This window comes from Mustela nigripes, chromosome 4, assembly GCF_022355385.1.
Source record: "Mustela nigripes isolate SB6536 chromosome 4, MUSNIG.SB6536, whole genome shotgun sequence".
In the NCBI taxonomy this organism is placed as follows: Eukaryota; Metazoa; Chordata; class Mammalia; order Carnivora; family Mustelidae; genus Mustela; species Mustela nigripes.
In genome coordinates this window covers 160,307,927-160,330,537 of record NC_081560.1, presented here as the reverse complement: position 1 = coordinate 160,330,537, position 22,611 = coordinate 160,307,927, and the positions used below count along the sequence as shown (strand labels likewise).

Sequence of the window (22,611 nt, the reverse complement as noted above, 5' to 3'; positions counted from 1 at the left end):
GATGAAATGTACACCACCTGTGCCTTCCAGGCCCTCGGGATGTAGTTGGGGAGGCAGATATATCAATCTATAAAGACAATAACCATTCTTGCCATCCAAAATATTTTTTTAGATTTTTATTTATTTATTTGACAGATTACAAGTAGGCAGGCAGGCAGAGAGTTGGGGTAAGGGGGAAACAGGCTCCCTGCTGAGCAGAGAACCTGATGTGGGGCTCGATCCTAGGACCCTGGAATCATGACCTGAGCTGAAGGCAGAGGCTTTAACCCACTGAGCCACCCAGGCACCCAATTTTGTGTAACTTTTAACCTACGCAGAATGCAATACATGCATTCCTGTTCAATTTAACAGAGCTGGTTTCAGTGCGACATCTATTATCTCTCAAATTTTTGTGGTATCAATTACCCACTCTCCTCCCTGCTCCCCCAGCTTTAGAGCATATCCAAGGGAGCTGTTTACTTTGACATGGCTTCTAAAACTATGCTCATTAAAATCACCAGTAACCTCCTAATTGGCAAAATCAACAGCCTTTTTTTTTTTTTTCATTTCCCCTCTTCTTTCTTTTGGCTGCACATCATGCATGTGTTCACTCAACAACTATTGTCTGAACAACAACTATGTTCCAAGCAGTGACGGAGGCAGATGAAAATCCTTCCCTTCTAGTGGAAGATCGTGCAACTCAAACAAGTAACAGAGGGTATGATGGTCGGGTAAATAAGTCCTATAAAAATAAAGCCTTTTGTTACTTACTCTACATACATAAGCCTTTATTCAGACTAGAGAAGCCCACAGAGTAAGCATAGTTCATTAATTTCTTCCAATCCAGATCCACTTTATTTTGGGGTCATTTTTTTCATAAGAACTGTTGCTTAGTAATAAAACTGACACTCCTATCTTTATCATGTTTCCCGGGAAACAAATCCGGAAAAATAACCCAAAGCCAAGTTAGTAAGGGAAGAAAGGGGGTTTGTCAAATCATTTTTCCTAAGATCCAATCCAAAACATATTGCTAGCACTTTGGAAAAAAGATTAAATGAAGCACCCATAGTCACAGAAGGGACACGTATTATAGTCTAGTCACAAGTTCTGTCCCAGACTGACCACCTGACATGTCCCCTTCCCCTCCCCCCATCTAACCTGATTACTCATGCTAACTCACTTCTCTAGCATGGCCTGCCTGCTTTTATTGTTAGATATTAGGTTCGCTCTGCCCTGGCAGGAAGCATCTTAAAGGCAGACGTAGGATCAGTTTCACGGTCATTTGTCTCTGGCACATGTGTCTACATTTGCTTTCCATACTTCTAAAGAAACTAGCCTCTAACATTTGTTGGTGGCATTCAGTCCCAGCCATTGCCCTGCTTGGGCTCATGGCTCTACTTGAATCTCTACTTTCTATGTACCTTTTGTTCTAGATTAAGGGCTCTTAACATGGGGCTCACAGGTCCATCTCAAGGAATCATGATGTCTTTTAAATTGTACGCAAAAACTTCAGAACGCCTTTATATGTCTATTTTCCTGTTTAGACAATTGTTAGCTTTCCATACATTCTCCATAAAGTCTTGTGATCCCTTAAAGAGCTAAGAATGACTGGTCTACTGAAGACATTACACTAAGTGAAAAAAGACAAGTATATGATTCCACTTATATGAGATACCTGGAATAGTCAAATTCATAGCAACTCAAAGTAGAACGGTGATTGCCAGGGGCTGAGGGGAAAGAGAAGTGGGGAATTCGTGTTTTGTTTAATGGGTGGAGTTTCTGTTTGGGAAGACAAAAACATCTTGGAGTTAGATGGTGGAAATGGATGTACAACAATGTAAAAGTATGTAATGCCACAAAACTGTACTCTTATAAGTAGTTAAAATGATAAATTTTCTATTATGCATATTTTAACACACACACACACATACACACACACACACACGAATGGCTGGTCCAGACAATCTTGATATTTTACTTCCAGCTGTTGGCCTTGACTGTGCAGGTTATGGTTTAAAGTCCTCTCTCAAAGTAGAATCAAATGCACAACATGCAACTGTAGAATGATGCCATTATATAAAGAATAGAAAAACAAAATAAATACAAATATGCCCTTCTAACTATGACAAACATCTGAATCAAATTTGAAGTAAGGTTTTTAAACTCTCTTTTATAGATTTTTAAAAATTTCTCAGATAATAATGTTATTTTCATTTCATATTCCATATATAATAGACTATAGAAATGACTAATTTCTCTGCAGCCACAGTAGAGAATAAGTCATAGAATTAGAATCAAGAGCAGATCCTGCTTGCTATCTCTGAGCTGGGAATGTGTCCATTCATCTTTCTTTCTTGGACAGTTGTGCTCCAGAGTAAGGTCATCTCTTTCTCTTCCTCTGGTCCAGAACCAGCCCATTAATACTCATATTCATATTTATTTTTTCATTTTATCTGTCAGTCTTTCTCAAAGTGTTCCATGTGTCAAGGCCTGATGGTTTTCCTGTCTGCATATGCTCTTCAGAAACCCACTCACTTGAGTTTAATATCTAATCTGGCCTCTTAAATCCCTTGGAAAGGTCTCTTCTAGGGTGGAATATTCCTTACACTAACATGCATTAGAATTTAATCAAGAAAAATTAAGTGTTAATGGGATGGGTTGGTGAGGTTTAGGATGAATATTTTTTCCTTGATTTATTTATATTATGTAATGAAAGAAAAACCTTAGCCCTATTCAGAATGCTACTATTTTTTTTTTAAGATTTTTATTTATTTGACAGAGAGGGTGAGAAAGAAAGAGCACAAGCAGGGGGAGCAACAGACAGAGGGAGAAGCAGGCTCCCTGCTAAGCAGGGAGCCCAACATGGGACTCGATCCCAGGACCCCAGGATCATGGCCCAAGCTGAAAGCAGACGCTTACCCAACTGAGCCACCCAGGCACCTCCAAAAGTGATTCTCAAGGGAAATGCTGACTCATTTCTAAGAATCCATGACCTTGCCTTTAGAGACTGGGGAGATGCCTTATGCCGTATACTACTGAGGTCAAAATCTGTGATCAGCTTCTTAATTTCCAAATTAGGGATTAATCTTAATATGTAAACCTTTACTTGATTGGTGTCTATAACCTGTGGGCCCATATTTAAGCAGCAACTGAAAACAGTAACACTCTAGGCCATCGTTAGAGAACATAGAGCCTCAGAAGTTCAGCTCCTCATCTTCCAGCTTAGATAATATTTATGGAAGACGACCTGAAAGATGTATGTCTCCTCTTTTCCAGCCACTCTGAATTCTTTCTTTCTATCAAGTTGAGGATCTATCAAAGACCTCTACTGCCTTAGTCCATCACAGAATTGCTATGACTGAGTTGGCTTTTTAATATTATGCCTCTAGGTTACAGTTGCTATAAGAAATTGCTATTTTAAGAAATATGGTTGAAGACATTGCCTAATAAAATCTCCTTTATAAAATATCATTGAGAATCAATTTCAGAATATCTGCTTTGCCCTGGGACTGGGTATGCCACACATAATGAAAACTATATTTGATTATGTCTTATTTTTTCCCCTTGGCTAGTAGGAAGCTCAGTGCTAAATACACAGACACGTAAACATGCAAGTATATGTATACCTATGGAAACAAGTTTTTAATGTTCTTTAATTCCAGTTCGCTCTTGAATTTGTTTTATATTCTTTCTTGTTTATTTAAGTGATATGATGTGATCTTTTAAAAATTTCCTAAATTACCTCATAAATAATTCCCTGCAGATGTTCCCTGTTCCTTTTGGGTGTTTCTAATTTGCCTACAAATTGGATTCTGCCTAGCAACCAATGTAGCCAAATGAAGAAAAATGACAGCTTTTTATACTCTATTTACAGAGTAAGAATTAAATCACCAGTGCTGAATGCAACTTTGGCAAATAGTCCCTCCCTAAAAATGTGGCTTGAGAACACCTAGGCTAACTGGTCCTGGAAATAATTGGAATGCAACTGCATTTTTGTGTTGCAAATAGTTATGCTTCCAGACACAGGACTGGGCGGTGGGAACTTCTGCAGGTATAACAGCCTAGAGAAAGGACTGTTAGGAGAAAGAAATAACCTTACTTAGGACCCACCTGGTGCTAGGGTGTGTTAGCTTTCTGCTATTGGCAGTGATATGCTGGAGGTGGCTCTTCCCACTCACAAGAGCTAGCTGTTAAAATTTGAAGAGTTCTGTGAGCCCGCTGATTAAGCTAGGCCATGGTATGAGTACTTCTACCACATAAACTGGCAAATGTCACAAAGCGGCCACTACATCCCCAGAGAGCTGGTTAGTAGACACTTACCAGTCTGCTACCATTGATTGGCTTATCACTCACAGCTAGCAATGAGATAGGCACTTCTGTCCTCATTCTATAAATGAGGAAATAGGCTCAAAAAGTCTTTAGACCTTAGGGAGAAATTACAGATGGAAAAACAAGTTTTGTAACAGAAACTGACAAAGCAGGAATAGGTACAGGTATCATGCTAACCCTAAGGGCTATATTCAGAGGAAAAAGATCCTATTCAGGGGAAAGCAATGAGCTAATCCAAGAAGATTGTCAAGCTGAGGTACAGAAGGCTGTGAGGAGACCAATTTCAGTGAGGGACTAAGAGACCAAACAAAGGCATCCCAGGGGAGCTCAAGCCTCCTTCACCCCTTCGAGCTTCACCTCTCCCTACCTAGGTTGGAGGAATCACTTTCAAAGGCAAGAAATTCCACTACTGCCATCCTCAACAGAAAGGGTTTGCTCAAGCTTGAAGACAGGAATTGGGCTATATTTCCCAGGAGGTGAAATGTTAAAGTCAATACACGGGGCGCCTGGGTGGCTCAGTGGGTTAAAGCCTCTGCCTTCGGCTCATGTCATGATCCCAGTGTCGGGATCGAGCCCCGCATCAGGGCTCTCTGCTCCATGGGGAGCCTGCTTCCCCCTCTCTCTCTCTGCCTGCCTCTCTGCCTACCTGTGATCTCTGTCTGTCAAATAAATAAATAAAATCTTAAAAAAAAAAAGGTCAATACACAACAGTATTTTTCCTTTCCTTCAGAGGTAATTCCTATCAGGGACTGGAATGAAAAGGGCCCTTGGCTGTCCCAGCATCCCTAGCCACCTTCCTCCCTTTCATGGCCCTCTCTTCTATCATCCAGCAGATTCAAGGCAAGGGTGTTGGCCCAAAAAAGTCCAACATGGGCAACCAGTGCCAGCTTAGGCATCCAGGTGAGGTTCTAGTTGGTTCTGAATTTAGGTTTAGAGCTAAATAATCTCCAAGTATTACTCTGCCAGGCATTGTCCTAGCATGTTATTTCCCTCAGGAACCTCGAGGCGAGGAGTAACTGTGGTCTGGGCCATGGTAAAGGTAAGCCTGGATCGATGGTGCCACCCATTGTTGTTTTCCCAGAGATGATAGGAATGAAGAGCTCATATAGTTCTCAAGTGGCAAAGCCAGATTTTAAACCAGGTACAATTACTACAAGGACTGTGCTTTATTCAGGGATCTCTTTCTGTGACAATGGGCTGAGCCAGGAGACTTGGGAGAAACCTCTCCTTCTGGGGTCCCATAGGAAAGTTGAACCTCCCTTCTCACATGCTGTTTTCTGAAAAAGGGAGAAAGAGTGTGAAGGCAGACAAAAGCCTTTGTTTCTATGTATGATATCTTAAGTAATTAAAAAGATAATGCATATATGTTATTTAGTCTGTAACTGACTCTTGATTGGTGGTAAAGAATTTTGCAATATTCTGCTAAACTATGATTACAATAATGCTTTGTATCCAGGACCAAAATATGAAATTTGAATTGTGAGTAGATCAAGGGGTACCTCTTCTACCTCTGCTCAAATATTTTATCTTATTTTAGAGTAATTAAGAAGGAAGTGGAGCTGGGATTCAAAGAGCCCCCCAGCTGTTCAAAATGTAATACAAATGATGCTATCCTCAATATTTTCTTGGGATTTCTTGAGTTTTTAACTTCAGTTTATAGAGGAAAGCCTTTAGCTGAGACATCTAACTGCTGCCTTTCCTTCTTCTGACATTAAGAAGCCAGATCACTGACGTCAAGTAGCAGATCCCAGTGGGTGTGCCTACCCAACAGCCGCTCCTTCTTCTAGCTTACAGATTCCTGATTTCACCCATGTAGAAGAAAGCACTATGTATAGGAAAGACTCCCCAGTTCCAAGGATGAACAGTCATTAGTCTAAACCAAACACAGTAATCCATTCCCTTTTATCACAGATTGGTTTAGAAGTGTGTATTTCACAAATTCTGGCCAATGACATCTGAAAAAGACATTTGTTGGTACTTCTACAAAACGGGACAGAAATGTAATAAACAGAAACTTCCTTCTTTCTTTTTTTGCATGTGAAACAGTAGCTGCCATCTTAGCACCACAAATAAAGGCCAAGAACATAATGGAAAAGCTGATCCCAAATCCTGATATTGTTAAAGCAAAGAACTAACCTGAATTATCTACCTAAAGACTTGTTATCATATGGGAAAAAAATAACCCTACTACTTAAACCCTTCATAGGCAGCTACTCCACAACTTGCAACCCAAATCGTCCTAACCAATATACCTTATTATTTTACAAACTTACCCCAAAATCCCCGTGAAGTGATGGCAAGAAGATCCCATTGAAGGAACAGTGGGAGTAAGGGCAGTAACTGAAGTTGAAGAGTTGAAGGATGCTTTTCTGGCATTGTTGATAATTTCCAGTGCCCTGGATTTGAAACTGATCGAATGGAAGAGTCCTCTCATATTTCTTGGTGCAGGGGCTACTGTAGAGGTCACTTACGTTCATTACTGTCTCATATCCAGGGTGAAAGCATGGATCCCTGAGGGTTCCGTTTGTATCCTGAATGGAAAAATCACTTGAAGACATCATGTACAAACGTTCTGGGTACAAAAAGCACCACTCTGACTTCCCTAATGTGTAGGAATTTTATAATATCTTAGCATTGGTATCAATATGCCCCTGCCATGCCTTTTTCACCCTTGGGAACAGTCAGATACGTATACTAGGTACCAGAAATGGTATCAGATGTGAATGAACTTTTGCTATTCATAGAAAGCTAATAGAGCTCAAGCTGGCAGAAATGCCATTAGTTTGAAATGTCCCCTAGTGCTTAGTTAGTAATGAAATAAATAGGTCAGAAGCAGTCACAAGAAAATCTCTCAAGACTCTCACAAGTCTGAGCCTTGGGTATTTCTCCAGGAGAAGTCTGCCCATGCCCTCCACACCAATCTCCAAGCAAAAAATCAGAAGCAACATGCCTTGAAATTACCTTAGATCATTTAAGCCAGGAGTATCAAAATGACTTTTAACCTACAGCCTGATATGTTCAAAGGAAGAAAGGGGGCTTGGCTTGTGTGAAGAAAAGGGGCTCCTCGGTGGAGGCTTGGGGCTCAGTAGGTGTCTCTCAGCATCCCCTATTCCAGTGGGAGTTACCTATTGACAGTGCTTCTGAAAACCAGAGCAGGAGCTTTAGAGGAGAGCAGAGAACTGGTTGTCCTTTCAGTGGAGACAGGGAACAGCTGGGTGTGACAGCCTTGCTGTGTGTGTGTTTGTCAGGGTGTGCCTGGTACTCACATGATTTTGAGTATGTTTAACTTTCCTTGTCTTCAGAAGACAAAAAGCATCTGGGGACAAACGCGAAGTGTTGATGGATAAACTCTTGTGTTTTCTCTAAGTGAAATTTAGAGATTGTTTCTAACAACCTGTTTTCTATTGCTGTAGGAAATGGAGACTTAAAAAGTGCTAAGAGCTGTATCCCTGGGGCTAATAATACTTATATGTTAATAAAAAATGTATTTGGGGCGTCTGGGTGGCTCAGTGGGTTGAGCCACTGCCTTCAGCTCGGGTCATGATCTCAGGGTCCTGGGATCGAGCCCGGCGTCGGGCTCTCTGCTCGGCGGGGAGCCTGCTTCCTCGTCTCTCTCTGCCTGCCTCTTTGCCTGCTTGTGATCTCTCTCTGTCAAAAAATAAATAAAATCTTTAAAAAAATGTATTTAAACAAAAAAAAGTGCTAAGAGCTTTTAAATTACACATTCCTCCCAACAATACCTGAGCATGTAATTTTCACTGTCAAGGTCAGTGAAATGACTGAGAAATTGTTTCTCAGTCATTAAAAGGGCTGAGAAATTATTTGCAAGAAAGGAATTGAGTCGTGTCCTTGGAGAAAGTGCAGTAAACAAACACAGGAGGTAATGTCTGGATGGGACGATTCACAGGGGTCGACCAGATGTAGTTAGATATCCTGCTTGAGAAGGTTTGGAAAGTACAGTAACCAAGTTCAGACCAATTACCGAAGTAGAAAGAGACAACAACAGGATGTGGGGGCCGGTGGCCCAGATGTGGGGAGGGTGGGTCTGGATTCAGTTATACTTGCCTGAATGTCCTTGGCCAGTTTCTGCCTGAGTGCTTGATCCTTCCCATAGCACAAGAAGCTGTGCGTGTACACGCTGTAGTCCCTGCCATAGAGGCGGAAGTGCAGAGCATTGCTTGGAGACTCGATGTTCTTGTCTTGCGGCACAAAAGTGATTTGTGTAGAGGCTCCCCCAAGGTCTAAAGCCCCGTAGGTTTCAAGAGCAGTGTCTTCATTCGGCCTCAGGTTGAGCCAACTCGGTTTCTGAAAGAGAGTACAGTCAATAGCGGTAGCAGTCTCTGGACACCGGCTTCACACTGTATCTTACACTCAGGGACTTCCTAGGGTGAGGGAAAGGATGCATAAGGTGACACAAAGCTCACTGGACACTTCTCAGTCAGATCAACAAGGAACATCAGCAAAGCAGGAAAAGAGGGGCTTCAAAGATAGAGCTCAGGGTGCCTGGGTGGCTCAGTGGGTTAAGCCGCTGCCTTTGGCTCAGGTCATGATCTCAGGGTCCTGGGATTGAGGCCCGCATCGGGCTCTCTGCTCAGCAGGGAGCCTGCTTCCCTCTCTCTCTCTCTGCCTGCCTCTCTGTCTACTTGTGATCTCTCTCTGTCAAGTAAATAAAAAAAATCTTAAAAAAAAAAAAAAAAAAAAGATAGAGCTCAGACTGCAGCAACCCAGAAGTGGCAGAGTCAGAGTTTACAATCAAGGAGTCTGAACCAAAAAGACTCAAGTTCAAATCTCCACTCATTTGCTCATTAACCATGTGACCCTGAGCAGATAACTACCTTCTCTAGGCCTCAATCTGAGACTTGAAAATGAAAGAATTCCTCATGTAGTTGTTCTGAAGACAAAATCAGACAGTACATGAAAAGTGCTTATGGGGCATCTGGGTGGCTCAGTGGGTTAAGCCTCTGCTTTCAGCTCAGGTCATGATCTCAGGGTCCTAGGATCAAGCCCCACATTGGGCTCTCTGCTCAGCAGGGCACCTGTTTCCCCTACCCCTCTGCCTACCTCTCTGCCCACTTGTGATCTGTCTCTCAAATAAATAAATAAAATATTTAAAAAAAAAAAAGAAAAGTGCTTAGCACAGTACAAGACACATAGCACTAGGCAAATATTAGCTAGTCTTATTTTTAATGATAGATATTTAATTTCCTCTCTGCCTCCCTAAGGTGAAGATATGATTTCCTTATTCTCCAAAAGGAAAAGTTCTTGTAATAAAATTCTTGCAAATGTGGGGATAAATTAACGTGTTCATTCACCCAGCATTCATTCTGGCTACAGATCCCTATACTGCCTAAGACCACAACGGCATTGACATCCCCCCCCCAACCCTGGGGAGCCACCTCCCTGGGTGCGAGATGATCACCTGAGTGAATTTGCCCAGCAGGTAGTTGATGGTAATCCAGCCATAGGCACCTTCCTCTTGGCCGGTGATGATTCTGGCACCCTGGAAGTCAAAGTGGTAGTTGCTGAGGCTCCTCGCCACCACAGCCAGGACCTTGTCTGCCAACTGCTCATTTTCTATCCTGCGCAAAGGAAGAGCTGTGTTTACCAGTTTTGCTTGAATAACTACAAGTACTCCTTTTAGTCACGGCTTCCAGCAGTTCTCCTAGGAAGCGAATCCTAACTCCCTGGAATAAACGAAGGGATGGAGGTGCCATCTGTCTGAGGCTGTCTGAGGAGCCCTCCTTTTGGGTGAGGCAGAACTAGTCTTTTGGCCCTTCTCTCCAAATCCAGATCCTTCCTGTCCCTACATAGACTGTTCTTCCTAAAAATACCTTTTTTTGTTGTTGTTGCTCCTAAATATTATCAAAGTAATTTTCATTTTTGTGGTGGTGGTGGCTGGATATTGTTTAATCACTACATCTGGAGATGACAAATGCTACATTAGCCATCACTGGTGGCTTCCAGCTGGTTCCGGAGTCAGGCTCTGCTTGAGGTTTTTAATTACGGCTGTAGCAGATACCAGGTGGCAAATGTCCTGAGACAGATACCCAACCTCCAGTGGGGGCGCAGACTGGGGAAAAAAAGTCTGCCTCATATTGTACCTTAGTTCCTGGGTCTGTCTGAGATGTTGAGACCTAAAGAAGGAATCTTCCAGTGTTGTCCTAGTGAAAATGGGATGCAATTACTCCCAACACTGAGAGGCTCTGGGCCAGAGATGCCGCCTTCCAACCAGCACTGAACCCTCTCAACACTCATCTGAATAGCTTCACATCCTACGCCTGGCTTCCCTGTCCCCAGTTTTCCTCCCTTTCTCCCACTCCCAATCCACCTCTTTCCCAGTGTGACCAACAGCTTCCCATTATCTCTCAGACGAACACCAAATTCCCAGCCTGGCCCACAAACCACTTTGTGAGCTGGCCCCTGCCTCTTCGGAGTTCCACTCGGAATCCTGGCTTTACAACTTACCAGGCTGACTGACCTGGGGGTGACTTACCCAACATTTGTAAGTCACGACTTCCTTATCTGGTTAATAATAGTTAATAATGCCTCTTCATAGAGTTGTGATGACTAAGCACAGGTCTAACAACATAGCAAGGGCTCAACAAATTCAAGCTGCTTCATCATTTTTTTATTATTTTTTTTTACTATATGTAGCCTATGTTCTATCTATGCAGAACTATTTATAGTCCTCTGAATATGCCCTGGTCTCTCACTCATCCCTGCCTTTGCACGTCTACTAGAACACAAGCTTCAGGAAGACAGGGACTTTGTTCTCTTCACTCCTGTATCTCCAGCACTTGGAACAGTGTCTGCCACAAAGCAGATGTGGAAGAAACATGGGTAATGGAATGTGTGACGTCTTCTCCACCTCTAATAGGCCCTTTGCCCGCCCTCCAACTCATCCTTTGTGATTCAGCTCAAGTGTACTCTTCTCCCATTCTGAGCAGGGCCAACTATGCTCCCATAGTATCTCTGAGCACTCCTCTGCTAAAGAACTGATGACCTGTATTGAAACTCTCATCTCCCATATGGGTACTAAGCGGTGACCAAAGAAGATGTGCTACTTGTGATTATTTGGGTCTTGGGACATCTGTGGCTCTCCTCTGGTCTTTCTCCTCCTAGATACTGGATGGTTAACTTGGTAGCCTCAAATCCCAGAGAACACAGGCTCAACATTGCTCTTTGTGCCCCAGCCCCCTTGAATTCTCTGCAGGGAGATGGGCAGGAGGACTTTTTCTTTTACACACTTGGACTCCCACCATTACACATACTAAAAGTTTGGGGGTTGTACCCACTTACTGAGATTTTCTTCCTGCAGTGTGGACATGTAGGATGTTTAGAAGGTGAAGTGTTAGGGAAGCGTGGTGCTATCCCGTAACTTCAGAGGCTCTCACACTACCAGCCTAACCCCCGACAGTGTGTCCCCATGTGCTATAATACCTGAGCAAACGCATGCCTGCCGTCGCTCCCAAGTAAACAGGGGTCTCTTGGTGCCGGGACTTTGGAACCACTTGAGTGGCTCTTACCATGCATGCTGTCAGATAAGTGTCTATTTCACTTAATTTTTGAGCATATCCTGAGATTCCAGGACCTAAGGAAAGATGTAGATGCAAATGACAATCTTTTTTTTAAACGTACAGGACACACCTGAGCAGTATTAGAGCAAAACAGTGGCATTTTGTGAGAAAACCAAAGAAGACAATTTCTTGATGTAATGTAGGTTAGGTTGCTATACTTTGAGGGTAACTCTCTGAACCTGGCCTTGGTAGGATCTATTTTCAGACCTCGGGCTGGGTCTGTCACTGTTCAGTAATTTTGCCGCTGGATGGCGCAATTTTCACATTCAATTGCATAATCTCCCTAATAGGTTCTCACATTTTTAAAAGGGGGAATAACTAGAATTTAAATAAAAAATTGAATTAAAAAAATTAAATGGGGCTCTTATAGTTACCCTATAGATCTGCTTTTTGATGTTTATTCTACAAAACTGTAACTAATAACACTAATTCCTAGAAGACCTAAAAGGAGAAATAAGAAATTTAGAAAAATGAAAATAAACACCAGGCACACTGGCTTTTACTGAAAAGACAGTAACTGCTGCTAACTAGCTATGTGAACATCGACAGTCCCCTGAAATTTCTGAAGCAGAGTTTCTTCCTTTATTAGAATAAACATGTACAGAATCCATGTCTCCTTGGCAATTTTTCCTCTCTGAAAACTTGGTTTCCCTAGTAAAACTGTTTTTCCAATTCCAGAGCAAAACTAACTGTTGCTAAGAACTTTTTTTTTTTTTGTAAGTTATGCTTAACAATCTCAGCTCTCTTTAAATTAAAATAAACATCTACACTTTAGTGAAAATGTGCATTAAAGATCTTTGGCCAGATATGTGATCCATATTTTTCACAGATTTTTAAAAAGCCGGTTTAACAGTAATGAAATGAGCAGCTCTGAGTTATCAGGTAACTGTTTTGATTAAAAAATTCTGGCCTTTAAGAATTTTTTCCACCCACCTTTCATCTAAATATTTGACTAGAGAACTCTCTCTTTTGAGAGGGGAGAAGTCCTGCACTTCTTTGGCCAGACATATCTGGAATGAGTCTCAGAAAAAAAGATAGCTGCTGGATTTAAAAAAAATACCAACATTTCTTAAAAAATGGAAAGCAATGGGGGCGCCTGGGTGGCTCAGTGGGTTAAGCCGCTGCCTTCGGCTCAGGTCATGATCTCAGGGTCCTGGGATCGAGCCCCGCGTCGGGCTCTCTGCTCGGCGGGGAGCCTGCTTCCTCCTCTCTCTCTGCCTGCCTCTCTGTCTGCTTGTGATCTCTCTGTCAAATAAATAAATAAAATCTAAAAAAAAAAAAATGGAAAGCAATGAATTAAATAGAAGCCAAAAAAAAAAAAAAAAAAAAAGAGGGATTTGGGCTTAAGAAATGCTCAACCTTCTGTCTCACAACGGTTGGGGCCAATGTCTGAGGATATCAGGCTCCTGGGTAAAATGACTTGCTCCTTGGAAACATCTTCTCTCTACCGCTTTCTTGGGACACTTTGAAAATTGGGGGACCTCACAGACCATCAAAGTAAAAGTCAGTCTTCTGGGAGCTAAATACCTGTCTAAGAAATAGTGGGACCCTACCTCAAAAGGCCCAGAGAGATCAAGGTCAGAGAAGACCGTGTGGTGCAGTAACACTCGGTACATACTGGGGTGCTGAGTGGAGGGAGTGGAAAGGGCTGAACTGACAACATTAACCTGTTCTGTGAGTTTAGAAGAAAACTAGGGAGGAAAAAAATCAATCTGTAATGTGGTGATTCCGATAGAAGGAAGCATGGAGTGCAAGAAAGAGACCTAGACTCTTGTCCTGGGTTTGTTGCTACTTGTAAGGCACTAGTCTCCCAGGTTTTTGCTTCCTTCTTTGAAAACAAGATTTAAATGATCTGCAAGCTCCAGCCCTAGGTATCTGTGATTTCTTCCAAGCTGTAGCTTAGAGGATAAAGACTAAGGGCAACAATTCTTTGGACCAACAGCATCAACATCACCTGGGAACCTATAAGAAATGCAAATTCTGGGGCCTGTCCCAGACCTACTGCATCAGAAACTCTGGTGGTGGGACCCAGCATCTGTGTTTTTAAAAACCCTCCAGTTGGCTCTGCTGCAGATTCAAATTTGAGAGCCACTGGAGAAGTCGCGGGTTCAAAACTGGACAGATCTCCATTTGAACCCCAGTTCCATCACTTACTAGCTCAAGCAACCTTAACAAGTGGCATACACTCTCTCTATGTCAGTGCCCTCATTTAAAAAAAAAGGGGGGGGGGGAACAGTAGGACATATTTCCCAAGGAGACCATGAAGATGAAATCATGCATTTTCCATACTTGGTGCATAACACACAGATGTGTGATGGGAGCCACTATGACCTGACGACTTTTACATTTGTTTCTTCTTCAAGGGCTTCATCATTCAGGACTGATTTCATATTATTTGTGTAATGACAACAAAATAACAGCAGCAGCTGCCCCACGATGTTCTTCACTGAATGTCCTTTTTCTCATGTATTCCCCCCACCTGCCATACATGTTCTCACATGTGTTCCTCTCATCCCCCACTGTCTCCCTCCCCTTTTCCTTCCTCTTACCTTTCAGCTTGCACTCTGTTACCTGGTGCACCACCCCTGTGTCGTTCTCCTTTTCTGCTGGCCACTTATAGATGTACAAACTTGTGTGAGAAGAGCCTGCATCCAGCACAATCCCATACTGAGGGGAAAAACAACAAGTCAAGAACTTACCAGGATTACATTATGCTTCCCCCTACTCCGCTTGCAACAGAAGGAAACAAAGATGAGAGTCTTCAAAAACACGAGGAGACATATTTTTTAAAAGATTTTATTTATTTATTTGACAGACAGAGATCACAGGTAGACAGACAGGCAGGTGGGGCGGGAGTGGGGGGAGGCAGGCTTCCTGCTGAGCAGAGAGCCCAGTGCAGGGCTTGATCCCAGGACCTTGGGATCATGACCTGAGCTGAAAGCAGAGGCTTTAACCCACTGAGCCACCCAGATGCCCTGAGGAGACATATTTTAATTCAAGATGAACATGGGGAGGGGTGGCCTGGTGTTGCCCTGATCATAAGAACTACCAGGACACCAATCTCTCTAGAATCATGGCTCGTAGTGCTGGTGGCATGTTAGAATTTTCCAGGCCTTACCCAGGGTGGGGCCTGAGCCTCCCTACTGATAATTATGAATATAACTATACATTGTATTTAATACATTTTAAAAGATAAGTATTTTCATGTTTTGGGCTCTTATGACTGAGAGGAGATCAAAGGAAGAATAAAGAGGAAACGGTGGGAAGAAAGAAGGGGAAAGACAGCATGAGAAAGAACTCATTGGTCAGAGGCGAAAGGCGAAAGAGCCAAGTCTCCACATCACATTTCATGAGAATATTAAATGTACTGGGCAGGTGTTGCATGAAACGTTTTGTGAGAGTTCTCTGATTTAACCCTCAGAACAGTCCTGTAGGGTAGGTACTCTGTTTATCCCTGCTATATATGTGAGAAATTAAAGAACAAAGAGGTCAAGTAGTTTACTCAAGATACACAGCTAATTGGTGAGAGAGCCTGGATTTGGATCAGAGTTAGACCCAAGATCTTATGCTCCATATACAGAGAAACATAGGAGCAAGGGCAGAACAATAGTTTTTAAAGACTTTTAGTGCGGGATAACTACAGCAAAGTGCATCCCAGTGAATTCTGGCATATGTGCACACCCATTTACACCACACCACCAAGATCAAGATTCAGAATGTTTTCTACTGCCCCTCTCAGTCCGTTCCTCCTGAGGGTAACCATTGCCTTGGTTTCTGTCCCCACGGATGAGTTTTGCCTATCTTTGAGCTGCTGTAAAGGGACTCACACAGTGTGCCTCCTCTATGTCTAGCTTCTTCTGCTCTTCCCTGTCTCCTAGATGCATCCTGACTGTGCGCAGCCATAGTTCATCCCTCTTCATTGCTATACAATAGTTCCTATTTCATTATATGCACTATGTTTTTATCCATTCTACTGTTGATGACATTTGAGTTGCTTCCAGTTCGGCACTATTGGGAATATAGTCCCTGGGAACATCCTTGCCCATGTCATTCTTTGGATATAAGCTCATTTATTTTGGGTATTTACGTAGGAGTAGACTGCCGAATGCTCTTTTTGATCATTTAATGTTCATCTTTGGTTACACCCCTGAGTTTAATCAGGAAAAAATGCCATGGGGCTTGTAAGGAGAGCATGATAGTACCTGTACTTTAATTTATTATCCCTCTGCTAGAGAGAAACATGGAAGAAAGTAAACAGGGAAGCAGAAGGAAGAGAAAAAGGAGGCACGCCTAAAGTGTGAGCTAACCACTCCCAACACACTTTGTTGCTGTGGACCTCCAAGTGCCATCTGCCTCTTGATAACGCTTAAATCAGCAGTCATTCGATATATAGTCTCCCATACTGTCTTATTACCTGTTAAGAACCTAAGATCTTCCAGGGAGGAAAGAAGAATGGATTCAAGAGACCTCCTTGGACCACTGGCAATAGTTAATAGCTGAGTTTGCTTGGTGTCAAGCTTTATTCTGTTTCTCCAGATGAGGAGAATATCAGTGTGCAGCAGAGGGCAGATCCTTGGCCTTCTGCAACCTCTAGTGTTCTCAGCCTAGTTAGGCACAACAGGACTCCCTATGGCAAGGAACATTATGACCTTAAAAAGAAAAAAGCCTTTATACTTGGCGAGAGAGCAAGCTGGATAGACTCCTCCATAAACAGGCTTGCAGTGAGAGGAAACCAATGACTTAGGTCATGACTGTTGCAGGCTCACCGGGGAATGCCTGGCGTCTGGGGCCTTTGGAACCATGGGCAGCCTCCTGGGGTCGAGAGAGGCTGAGAGTTTACACAGCAGAAAATTCTGTTGTTTCCTAGGAGGGTCTGTGAATTCTTGCTGCCAGAAAATGTTCCAACCACAGTGGCCTATGATAAAATCTGAGGCAGCAGCAGTAAGCAAGCAGCCTTTATCTGGGATCAGGACATTCTATTCTTTGTTGACATGAAAGTCACTCTTCCAACGGAGCAAAGGAACCAGCCTTCCTTCTATCATCCTGTTTCTCGAAGGCCTTAGACAACGAGGTGGTGGAGAAATGAAAGTTTTTGCTACATTTGGTTTATCAAGTGTTTGAGCGGGAGGTGTGCTGTATTCTGTCACACAGGAGCTGAGGGCTTTCCACCTTATGTATACAGTGGACTGGAATGCTAACCTGCCAAATTGTGCCAAATATTTTTTCTCTTAGGAAACAGTTTGCAGCTTGAGGGACAGATAAAAGCTTGATTGTGTGAAAATTCTGTTTGGGCATTTTGGAAGTTTGCCTTTCATTGTTGTAAGACTCAGCATATTTACTCATTTTCATAGCTGGCCCATCTTAGAGCTATAAGTTTATTCTACATAATCTTCATATTTGAGAGATGAGAGACCGTGTCCAGTAGAGTTTAAGGACCTACCTAAGAAGTACAGAAGGTGAAAGCCTTCAAAGACCCATCTAGAGCCCGGGTAGCCGCCATCTTTTGTTACTTTTCACCATACCAGCATTTTCCAATGCATGTTCCAGAAAACACTAAGCCTGCAAGGATCTAGGCAAATAAGACTTCCCAGGAGTTTGGGGAATGCTGAGGGCTTTCTCTCTCTCTCCTGGGCTCACAAACCCATTAGGTAATGAATGCTTCAGAGAGTCTGGCAGTAGAGAAGCTTGCCTAACTTTGTTTGAGCCAGCATTGCCCTGACTCCATGATGACAGAATTCTGTTTAAAATAAAAATCTCTACCCAACAGAAAGGTTTTGACCAAAGCTGTGCCTTACACCATGCTAACACTCCTATCCAGTGTTTCTCTGTAGCTCATATTTTTAAAAGGCCTGTGAGTTCATTCTATACATTAATACATTAAAGAAAAATTAAATATATGTGTGGTGATGAAGAGATCTGACACTCCCCTAGGATTATTTCAATATTACTTTCTATTTTAAGAATACTAAAAGTTTACTAGATAACATCTAGTTAAATGAAGGGGAAGGGAAAAAAAGACATTTAAGATCCTACCAACTACATATCACTGTTACTTTGATTTATCTCCTTCCAGTCTTTCCTAAATACACAAATTTTTATATGGCTGCAATCTTACTGTGTATATACAACTTTATCCTGGCTAGTTTTTGATCATCCACATGATTTTAGCAATCATAACTGATCTTCGTAAGTTATTCTGAGTGAACAAAAGCAGTGTTTCAGGGAAAGGAACAGTAAAAATGACCTTGCTTGGTTCACAGAGACACCAATGTAGGGCCGTTGGTACAGACCTGGCAATGTGGGTGGCCACAGACCCTGAGCTTACAGAGACTGGAGGCCATGGGGACCAAGACTCTCTTTAAGGTGGAAGCAATTCTACCTGCACAATGTCATAGGTCCAGTCATCGGAGTAAATCTCTCTAGATGCAGAAAGAAATAGAAAACTTGAGCAGCAGATGATCTGCTTCTATTCCTGGCTCTGCAGAAGTGGTTTGTTCTCATTCAGATCTCAACCCACTTGTCACCCAACTGTGAGCCTTCTGATTCGGAAAACACTCACCCTGACACTGGCCAGCTCTCAGTTCCCTATAAGACACATAACTTCTGTTCTAGAGCCTCAGCCCAGAATGCCCTTCACCTAAGATCCCAGCCTTCTCTGACCTTTTCAGATTTAATTCTACTTTTGTAATCCTTGGCTCAGAGTCCCCATATTTTGCTCTAAAAACAGGACTTACCATGATGCATAATTACATGTCTATATGGCTATTTGATTAATATCTGTCTTCCCCATAAGGATGTGAACTATATTAGGGCAGGGCTGTTTTGTTTACAATGGTATGTCCAGCACCCACCTCAGGATATCCTACCACATGTTAGGCACAAAGAAGGAATTCAACAGGCAATTGTTGAATTGAATGAATGAAGAGGGTTAGAATTGTATAATTTTTGAACTCCTTCCAGTCCCAAAAGAACTTAGTACTCACAGTCTAATATAAAGTAGTACCATCAAGATTGAGTTCCACCATCACTACTACCACTACCCAAAAAAACCCCCATAAACCAGGGAACATGGGCAGTGGTAAGATAATCAACTTCTCTCGGTCACTTCAGACATCTTGGTTCTTCAGAATCTTTCTTAAAAGTCCCTGTAGCTTTTTTTGACTGTACTTTTAGCAATGTCATCAGTTTGTCTCAGTGAGTCCTTTTGAATAAACAAAGCTAATCCTTTCAAATTTGACTCCGGTACTCTATAAACTCTATAAACAAATCAGGTATCCATTAGCTACGGTAATGCTGGCAGGGCCTATGAACAATTAGAGACCATTTTCTGCTTTTCTTTTTTCTTCAATTAGAATTACTAGACTTTCGATACAAACCACGGTTTCACTGCTGTTTGTTAATTGTGGTAAAATACACTGAACATAATAAATTTACCATTTTAAGTGTACAGTTTTGTGTACAGTTCAGTGGCATGAAGTACATTAACACCTCGTATACCATCACAACCATCCAGCTCCAAGTATTGTGGGTTTTTTTCTTTTTAAGAATTCTTTATTTGAGAGAGAGCACAAACAGGAGGAGCACAGGGAGAGAGAGAATCTTAAGCAGGGTCGGCACTGAGCGCAGAATCTGACATGGGGTTCAGTCCCACGAATATGAGATCACGACCTGAGCCGAAACCAAGAGTCAGCCACTTAGCCAACTGTGCATCTCTCCAGGTATTGTTTTTTAAACAAGACCACATTAAAATCCAGTGAAGTAAAAATAAGATAGATATTTTCCAGGAGTAATTTGAGGTTGAAAATTGGAGCAAGTCCTTCCAAATTCTCCATAAAACAATACAATCACAAATGCTTAATGAAGAATAGCACTTTAGTTCCTTGTGAAAAAGATGTATGATAATCAACTTCTCTTGGTCACTTCAGACATATTGGTTCTTCTTTCTAGCTGCTTCAGCAGCAGCTAGAAAAACTGCGATCACTGGCTCAGTGACCTTAACACATTAGCAACAAAGAAACTTCCCTAGAATTCATCTCCCTCGAAGCAATGTGGACAGCTGGTCTCCCCTGAGGGCTTCCGGTGTGCTGGCTACTCTGATAAGGGAGTCACTGGTATCATCCCAGGTAATCCTCACAACTACCTCCATTTGACATATGAGGAAGCTGAGGAATAGAGAGAGAGACTTACTTGCCCAAGTCTCATAGCAAAAAGTAGCAGATCTGGGATTGAAATCAAAACCATCTGGTCCCTGAGCCAACAGGCTTCCACAGAAGTGGTAGCTGTTAATGAAGGCACACAGTTTGGTATTGGGTCAGTCTGGTGCCTTTGAGAGAACCTTGTGGGGATCTGTGTGTATCAGCATGTGCAACGTTTGTGCTAAAAAGAATATCTGACAACTCGCTAAATGCCAGTTTTCACTAATGAGCAGGAAATTAAGGGAGCGATGAACTGAACATATCTGAAAGCTACCTCCCCACCCAGGTACACCAGAACAAAGGGGGTTTCCCAGGGGACACTTAGGTACAGCTAAATGACTCTTCAGTTCATTAAGGCCTTTTTTTTTTTTTTAAGTATTCATTGCATATCTATAGGATAGTGGTTCCCAGACTTCAGTGGCTTGAGAATGCCCCAGGATGCCTGTTCAGTGTATAGATTCTCAGATCCTGCAACCTGCAACTGAGTAGGGTCTGGGGGTGAGAATAGGGAATGCTGATCTCCAAGGGACTGGGAGGCAGGGGCCTGCCTCCCACACTGACAAATCCTGCCATCAGGCTGGTTGTCCCATGCCCTTCACATCCAAGGAGGAGGCAGTTTTACATGTTCAAGATGTTACTCTGTTCACTGAGTCAGCAAACTTCTATGAGGCAACCAGCCAAGTCAGATTGATGGTTGTAATTTAACATTTATTTTGTGATTATTTGATTGATAAGTATCTCTTCCACTAGACCGTAAGTTCCATGAAAGTAAGGACTTTGCCAGTTTTGCTCATTGCTATATGCCTGGGGCCTAAAATAAGAATAGATAGTCAATGACTATTTGTTAAGTGAATAAGTTGAGTGAATGAATAATAAAATGCATTAAAAAAAAAAAAAAGATGAAACCCAGGCCCTATCCTCAATACCTTTATCACCTCAGTAGCTGGGCAAGTAAACAACACATCAGTACAATAAGGAGTTCTGGTAGTTTGCTAGATATGGCCTGGGCACGGGGCCACCACCGCCTCAGTAAGGCTAACCCCAAACAGGTAGGAAGATGACAGGACTGGATCATCAGGATGGGAGGGCTGACCCGGGTTGGGTTAGACAAGGATGATTAGATGGGAAGAAGGGGGTAGAAAGTGACAATTTGTGACAAGGCAGACAGGCTGCAAAGACGGTAACATATGAGCTACCAGTCACTGAGTGTCCTCAGTGGCCCAGGATGCCTGCTCATCACATCACATTTGCATTTATTTATCCTGCTTGATTCTTGCAGTAATCTATGAGATACCCAGCCTTGAGCAAGAGAAACTCAAAGGCCCTCATTTTGCTTATCTATAAGGTGAGGATAATCTTTCATTCCTCACAGCATTCCTGGAAAGAAAAAAATGTAAATGATTTATAAACTGCAGGCACTATATTTGAATGCTAGAATTCCTCAGGACTCCATCCTTGCCCTCTTCTTGCTTTTTACCCCCTTCCTATAATCTTATCCACGTCTAGGGCTTCTATTGAAGGCATTAGAGACATATCTTTAGTCTAGACCTGTACTATCTAATAAGGCAGCCACTAGCCACATGTGGTTCTTGAGCCTTAAAATGTTAACTGCAGTTGATCCTTGAACAACACAGATTTGAACAGTGCAGGCCTGTTCATACATGGATTTTTTTTCAATAAATGCAGTAGAGTCCTATAAGTGTATTTTCTCTCCTTACAATTTTCTTAACATTTTTTCTGTAGCTCACTTTATTGTAAGAATACAGTATATAATACATACACAAAATATGTGTGAGTCAACTGTTTATGTTATTGGTAAGGCTTCTTCTGGTCAATACTAGGCAATTAAGTTTTGAGGGAGTCAAAAGTTGCACATGGATTTTTGACTGTGTGGTGGGGGTGGCACCCCTAAGCCTCATGTTGTTCAAGGGCCAATCATAGTCTGAATTGAGATGTGATTTAAGTTAAAAATCACACTGGAATTTGAAGATAACATGAAAAAAATAATGGAAAATATTTTGTTAATCATTATTTTGATGAAATGTTGAGATAATATTTTGGATGTAATGGATTACATTAAATATGTTATTAAAATTAATTTCATCTCTTTCTACTTTTTAAAAATGTGACTCCCGGGGACACCTGGGTGGCTCAGTGGGTTAAAGCCTCTGCCTTCGGCTCAGGTCATGATCCCAGGGTCCTGGGATTGAGCCCCACATCGGGCTCTCCGCTCGGCAGGGAGTCTGCTTCTCCCTCTCTCTCTGCCTGCCTCTCTGCCTACTTGTGATCTCTGTCTTTCAAATAAATAAATAAAATCTTTTTTAAAAATGTGACTCCTGGAGAAATTAAAATGTGGCTTGCATGATATTTCTAACGAACACTGTGGGTCTATACCTCTTCTATGAGGTCCAGATCTGATTATCCAACTGCTGGATAATCTTTGGATATCTAATACCTCTAAAACAAAAAAATTTTCTTCAAAAACTTAACTCTACACCTCCTCCTCCTTCCACACTGCTTCCACACACTAG

At 42.2% G+C, this 22,611-nt stretch overlaps 1 protein-coding gene across 1 annotated transcript in view; it reads right to left on the bottom strand.

Moving 5' to 3' along the window:
* The window catches only part of ENTPD1 (ectonucleoside triphosphate diphosphohydrolase 1), a 93,535-nt gene that overhangs the window by 15,997 nt on the left and 54,927 nt on the right, over positions 1–22,611 (bottom strand). Inside the window, exons 3-7 of the mRNA XM_059398220.1 lie at positions 14,435–14,552; positions 11,749–11,899; positions 9,728–9,887; positions 8,374–8,613; positions 6,582–6,839 (exon numbers count right to left, since the gene is read on the bottom strand). Of these exons, the coding sequence (XP_059254203.1) occupies positions 6,582–6,839; positions 8,374–8,613; positions 9,728–9,887; positions 11,749–11,899; positions 14,435–14,552 (927 nt within the window). The remainder of the gene's footprint in view (positions 1–6,581; positions 6,840–8,373; positions 8,614–9,727; positions 9,888–11,748; positions 11,900–14,434; positions 14,553–22,611) is intronic.